We start from the raw sequence: 7,199 nt of genomic DNA, 5'->3' as shown, positions 1-7,199 counted from the left end.
TCTTTGTGTCATGTTCATATTTTCTCGGTTATCTTTTTATTTTTGTTTGTTTTTTTATGATGAGAAATATTTGCCTGAAAGCATGCATTCCTCAGTCCTTTGAGAGTTATATCTGAATAGTCTGTATCATCCAGGAATCTTGCAGTCTATGTTACATTTTGTGACAGTCATCAAAGATTGGTTATGCATTGCAATTTAACAAATGTTATAAAATGAAATGCAAATTCACAGTTTTAATTGCTTTGGTTATCAAAGACAATATAAAGGAACACAAGGACTTTTCAGTTCTGCCGGGAACACAGAATAAACCAGTCTTCTTATGCTGATTACGAGGACATGCATTATTAACATGAATGAATCCACATGTGTCAACAATTGCAAATTACCTTCCATAATCAGCAGACTTAGAAAAGAGAAGCATGAACCAACTGTGAAGTAATGAGTTGCACCAAATTGGCAGCTGAGCTGGAGATTTTGACGAGTTTTCCATGATTACGCTGCTCCTTAAACAAAGCCTTCGCCTTCTCCTTGAAGCTCATTGATTTGAGTGAATTATTCATTTCAGGGCACAATAATGCCAAGGTCAGTTTTGTTTTTCATCTGACCTTGTGACAGTGAAAGTTATACTTTAGGTCACAACAGGGGTCTATAACATTTTTAAGCCAAGGACCCCTTGGGAGACGGAGCATCATTTGATATGACACTAACATCACAAAGCTATTCAAATCATTAATGTTATAGAGACTTATACTCATACATAAATTACATTTTTTAGATTTTGCAATGCATTGTGTGACAAAAGTGTGTATACTTAACAGATTCACTGTAAATAGTAGTATGCAGTACATAATATATAGCATATAGTAATTATGATATACACACACACACACACACACACACACACACATTGTTACCTCAGATTTCCCCATATTGTAACAAAGACTGTGGTTTTGATTGTCTTCGTGAAAAATTAAGTGTGAAAACTGTGACATCTGAACAGTTTTCGAGGTTGATACAGTGGATTTATGACAGCAGTAAATGAGTGTGTGCAGGACAGAGTGAATGTGATATGTGTGAGAGTGCTGTGATGTGTGAGAAGAGAGAACATGAACACCTTTACTTTCTCTGGTGGAGTAAAAGAGACTCAAGGTGCTGTAAACTTTACAATGGACAACGATTTGTATAGTTTCTGTGACAATTGTTGCTTACGTATGATTAATATTTTTTGTGGAAACTGTGATGCCATGATTTTTAAAGACGTTCTTTTAAACTTTCAATTTATTAAAGAATCCTGAAAAAAAAATGTTTCAAGGTTTCCACGGAAATATTAAGCAGCAAAAACATTTCCAACATTTATAATAATACCATCATTTATAATTGAATACCAGTAATAATTGATAATAATTGAACACCAAATCAGCATATTACAATGACTGAAGGATCATGTAAATACTGGAGTAATGGCTGCTGAAAATTCAGCTTTGCCATCACAGGAATAAATTACATTTAAAAATATATTCAAATAGAAAACAGTTCCTTTAAACGTAAATAATATTTCACAATATTACCATTTTAATAATAATAATAATTATTATTATTATTATACATTAAACAAAAATACTGTACCCAATCAGACCATTCCTACCAGGTCATCTCTAAACTGGACTACTGCAATGCTCTTTTGCATGCACAGTTACACATATGATTTGTGAGATAGTATGGACAAAATCCATAAATGCATGCTATAAAGTTTTTTGGAGTAAACTTTTCTCACCAATATCCTTTCTGTTCTGCAGGGGCCATCAGTCCTGTCTATAGACATCTGTAGAGAGGATGAGCACCTTAAATTACTTTTTTTAATCTGTGGAAATGAAGTTTCAAATCTTTAAAGGATGTGCTCTGTTCCCTCAAATCTAGACAAGATGACGGAGTGCCTGTTTTTACAGGAATGCAGTGGTGCTGATACTTATCGAGATATACAGAGATAAGGCTTTAGTTTTAAAGTGTGCACAAATTACATAATCTAGAACATAATAGAACATAATCCATAAAAGGGCTGGGCAGCAAGATCAATTTAACAATTAATCTATACAACTTTGAAACATAATGAACAGTGATAATGCACAGTCAATCTGACTATAAGCTTAAACAGCATAACATGGTGCTCGCAACGCCTAGGTAATGGGTTCAATTTCCAGTGAATGCATGAATTTATCAAATGTATTCATTAAACTCACTTTGGATAAAGGCATCTGCCAATATTGCTTGAATGTAAATGATTAAACAATAACAGGTCTAATAAGATGTGCATGCAACAGGTAGCAACTCAAAGCCCATGACAACAGATACAGAAATTAATTGTGAACACTGGAGTTTGGGGCGTCTTGCTGTGATGGACTGCACAAATGAATAATCAAACATTTTTTCCTTAAATATTGAGTGTGATGGGTGAGCTTGGAGAGAGGATTCTGAAAGGGTGGAGACATACGCATCTCTTCAAACAACTGTAGCCTACTAAAGGAGACAGACGCGCAGAATACGCACAGAAGCTCCAGCCTTTGGGCATTTATATGTACTAACACAGTATCTCAAGAGACCGAGGAAGCATCGGCAAACTGAATGAAAAGCGAAGCAGGGAAGCTTTTACAACTTTAAACAGTTTGGATATGAAGTAGAGCGCTGCGTAAAAGCTTGCGTAATCGTGCGAAGACCAGACTAAGACGACAACTTTTCATAGTTATTTCTTTTTTAAGCAAATATATATATATTTTTTTAAAGATGAAGACCTCGGATATTCTTTGCGCTTCCGAATTTGCAAATTCGTCCAACTTTTCGTGTGTGAACCGAACCATCCCATCGTACAGCATGATTGACATCGCGTCTTTCATGCACATCTTCCCCACTATCTACGGCGTTCTGTGTTCAGTTGGAGTTCTGGCAGGGGCGTAGATTACGCGGGGGACGTGTCCCCCCCACTTTTAATCTCACGTAAATTCGTCCCCCGCACTTTTTCGGGCAAGTGTGTTCGCATAGAGGTTTTCAAGAGCCGGTGTGAATAAATATAGATTTAAATTCAAAGAGACAGGATAGTTATATATAACATTTCTGTCCCCCTCACTTCTGAAATGATGGCTACGCCCCTGAGTTCTGGCCAACGGTTTGGTGATCTATGCTGTGGCATCATGCAAGAAGAAGATGGTCTCTGATATTTACGTGCTGAATCTGGCCATCGCAGACCTGCTTTTCCTGTTGGTGATGCCGTTCAACATCCATCAGCTGGTCAGGGACAGACAGTGGGTCTTTGGCCACTTCATGTGTAAGGCTGTGGTGGTGGTGGATGTCAGTAACCAGTTTACCACAGTGGGCATAGTGACTGTACTCTGCATTGACAGGTGAGAGTTGCATGCATTTGGGAAGTCAGAACGATATTAATGCAGTGGCCTATATACTGTGTTCATACTATATTCCGCTCTTGCAATGTAGGCCTTAAACAATAAGAAAGTAAAAGCACAAATGAGATCTCACTGATATTTCTCACGCCTCGCACCTCCCCAGCAAACAAAATATTTTGAACATCGTTTTGAACATAATATTTTGAACATAAAAAAAAGTTATTTTTAAAAGTGCTCTGTAAATTCAAAATGTTTTGTTAAAAAAATGTCCAACTGTCCAACTAAAACATTTCTGAAATAAAATGTTCCATGAACAATGTATAAATAACGTTTTTGTGCTAATGTTTTGAGAATATTATTAAAGACCAGATAACTCTGAACGAAAGTTCTGTTAACATTACAGGAAGAACGTTTGTTCATAACTTTGAGAGAACCTTGCCACAATTCTAAGAATGTTTCTTGTTAGCTGAGTCTCATCTGCAGTTTCAGAAGAGATAACAACTTTGTGCTGAGATTCACCAACATTCCAAAGTCTGTAATCAAAAGATTTCAGTGTGAACGCAAATTTCTCATTATAGATGCTCATTACTGTAATCAGTCATTTTTAATAAAAAAAATATTGAAATTATTGCAATACATAGATGTGTTTTGTGTGATTTGTATTTATTATCAGCATAAAATAAAACCCAACATATGTATAAATATTTACTAAGATTTTATACTCTTTTTTTTTTTTTTGTATTTTGCATTTTATGTGAAACAATCACTTACCAAAATATGCTTCCCTTTTGCAAAATATAAATACATAGTAATACATATTAAATTTCTTTCTTTGACCTGTGACATGTTCTTGACAGTTTTCTTTCAGATTTTAACTAATACAGTCAAGATAATAAATGTGCTTATGAAGTGCATCAGCTTTGAGGTCAAAAGGGTAGAATTCGTTATTCAAACTCTAATTACAGAGCACATAGTATTTTCAGCAAATTATATGAAATTACAGCCCAGTTGCTCATCACTGTTAATCAAACTCTAATCTAGATGTTCCACTGAATGTATGCAAAGAAAACAAGAAAAGAATGAAATCAATGCAACTCTCACATCCATGTGATCCATGCTACATGACCTTGAAAAATGAAGCCTGCCGCATCGATCATTTTTGTATCTTTATTGTATTTTTGTATCTGCAAGACTGGACTACAGCAACAACATTGTGTGACTTTGAAAACCCCTCTTACTTATATTTATAGCATGCAAAAGTACTTTAACACACAATATCTCACCACATACAAAGGATCCACATAAAATACAGAGTGCAGAGGAGAGTTTTTGCTTAGTTGTTGGTAACAAAAAGACATATGGGTCCCCCAGAAGGCCTCTGCATGATTAGGTGATAAAGCTTCACTATAACACTTTTTCATATAGTGTCACTGCTGTATTCCCAAAAGGATTTTTTTTTTTACTGGGTCACATGCTTAGAGTTATGGAGATATAGTATCTTAGCTGCACATTTTCATTATCTTTTGCTAAGCAACATAATACCACATTCTATTTAAAAGGCAACCTTAAAGTCACTGTTAGTACTGTGAGCAATACATTAAACATGAAGCCAGACACATTCTCTTCCCTTTATAAGAAATAGCAAGGGGGAAAAAACAAAGATTGTTGTCTGACTAGAGTATATGAAAGCTGTAATACTTGAAGTATGCTGAAAACTTGAAAAGTGAAGTTGAGATGTTTACGACTGTTCACGAGTAAAGTACACATCTTTTGATTTTATACACAAGATTTATTTGATTTCAAATGCATTTCTTAGAAAGCTGTCACTTGCTGTGCTGTTTTGCAGCTCTAGTAGCATGTTTGCTTTCCAAGAGTCAAGACAAGTCCACTTTATTTGTATAGCTCTTTTCACAATACATACTGCTCCAAAGCAGCTTTGCGTAAAATAGTGTCTTAATACCCCCAGTGAGCAAGACAAAAGCGACTGTGGCAAGGAAAGATGCTAGAATGAGAAAGATGCATTGGAAAGAACCAGACTCAGCTAGGAGAGTATGGAGCCAGATCGGCCTCAAAAATAATACATTACTACTACTACTAACAACAACAACAGAACACATTACATAATTGTTGTTGTTAAATGAAATATCTGGACATTTAACACTTATTTGATAACATTACAGATTGATCTGAATAAACAGGGTATGTGCAACTTTGGTGTATAAGACAGCAGGCTAACCGGGTAGCTGTATTTTGTGCGAACGATATAAATCATAATGTGATTTTGTAGAAATTGTAATCAGGTGCTAAAAAAAAGAGTACCCATTAAAATGTCTTTACATCAAGGACCCGATCACAGAAACAATGCACAGTACAAGCGCAGAGTTGAGCTTCTTGAGTCTGTTCAGTAAAGAGCGTTTTGATTGGTGGATTAAAAGCTTACCGCGGTTGGCTGAACGGAACATCCTCCAAAAAAAGATATTTATGAATCTTAACCTGCCAGGAAGGTCTCAAAAATACCGCACACAAATTCAAAGCAGTCCACTCATGTGTGATGATTTGCAAATGCAGATTCAACGATCCATAAATACATGTAAAATCATTCATAAATGTGTGATGGAAATTAATTCAAGAACTTGATATATACATATTTGTGTAAACATTAAAGATTTATTTAGGTAAGATGCTTTTGTGTGAGCATTTGGGGAAATATTTATGCTTTTACTTCTGTATTTATGAATTGTGTTTTGAATTTACGAATCGGATTTTGCAAATGTAAATTGTGCTGTGCATTTATTAATTTTGTTTTATAAATGTATTATTTTTGAGGCCGATCTGGCTCCATAGGAGAGTCATGTAGTGCATATTTACATAAATGTACACTACCATTCAAAAGTTTAAGTCGGTAAGATAAAACAATATACATATAAATAAAAATGAAATTATTACTTTTATTCAGTAACCATGCATTTAGTTGAGCAAAAGTGACAGTAAAAACAAATTAAAATGTTAAAAAAGATTTCTATTTAACATAAATGAATTTTCTATCAACTTTCAAAGAATCCTGAAAAAAATGTATCACAGTTTCTACAAAAAATATTAAGCAGCACAACTGTTTTCAACATTGATAATAAATGTTTCTTGAGCAGCAAATCGGCAATGATTTCTGAAGGATCATGTAACACTGAAGACTGGAGTAATGACTACTGAAAATTCAGCTTTCAGGATTTTATTCATGAATAAAATGCATTTTAAATATTATTATTAAATATATTAAAATGTAAAACTGTAATAATATTTTACAATGTTGCATTTTTACTCTATTTTTAAATGCAGTCTTGGTAGAGGACTAACTGACCCCAAATTTTTGAATAATAGAGTACGTATGGCAAATATTATATAGCTACATAATATGTTAAATATAATTTACATGTTTATTTAATTAATTATTATTTAATAATGTGTTTAGTAAAATAATGCACTGGAATTCACCAGGAAAATGGATGCCGGCAATAGTTTTTTGGACCATTTGGGCAAAATATAAACTCAAATTCTTTTTACTTCAGATTATCCTTATCCTAATTTACACAAAATCATTTACAGTGGGTACGGAAAGTATTCAGACCCCCTTAAATTTTTCACTCTTTGTTATATTGCAGCCATTTGCTAAAATCATTTCAGTTAATTTTTTTTCCTCATTAATGTACACACAGCACCCCATATTGACAGAAAAACACAGAATCGTTGACATTTTTGCAGATTTATTAAAAAAGAAAAACTGAAATATCACATGGTCCTAAGTATTCAGAC

At 34.2% G+C, this 7,199-nt stretch overlaps 1 protein-coding gene across 1 annotated transcript in view; it reads left to right on the top strand.

Moving 5' to 3' along the window:
- The first annotated feature begins 2,778 nt into the window (after positions 1 to 2,778).
- Positions 2,779 to 7,199, top strand: part of LOC107653307 (melanin-concentrating hormone receptor 2-like) — a 6,135-nt gene continuing 1,714 nt past the window's right edge. The window contains exons 1-2 of the mRNA XM_016439985.1: positions 2,779 to 2,929; positions 3,143 to 3,392. Coding sequence (XP_016295471.1) covers positions 2,779 to 2,929; positions 3,143 to 3,392 — 401 coding nt within the window. The remainder of the gene's footprint in view (positions 2,930 to 3,142; positions 3,393 to 7,199) is intronic.

Source organism: Sinocyclocheilus anshuiensis, unplaced genomic scaffold (assembly GCF_001515605.1).
Source record: "Sinocyclocheilus anshuiensis isolate Anshui unplaced genomic scaffold, SAMN03320099.WGS_v1.1 scaffold103, whole genome shotgun sequence".
NCBI lineage: Eukaryota > Metazoa > Chordata > Actinopteri > Cypriniformes > Cyprinidae > Sinocyclocheilus > Sinocyclocheilus anshuiensis.
The sequence above is the reverse complement of the archived record's forward strand: the minus strand, read 5'-3'. Positions and strand labels throughout refer to the sequence as shown.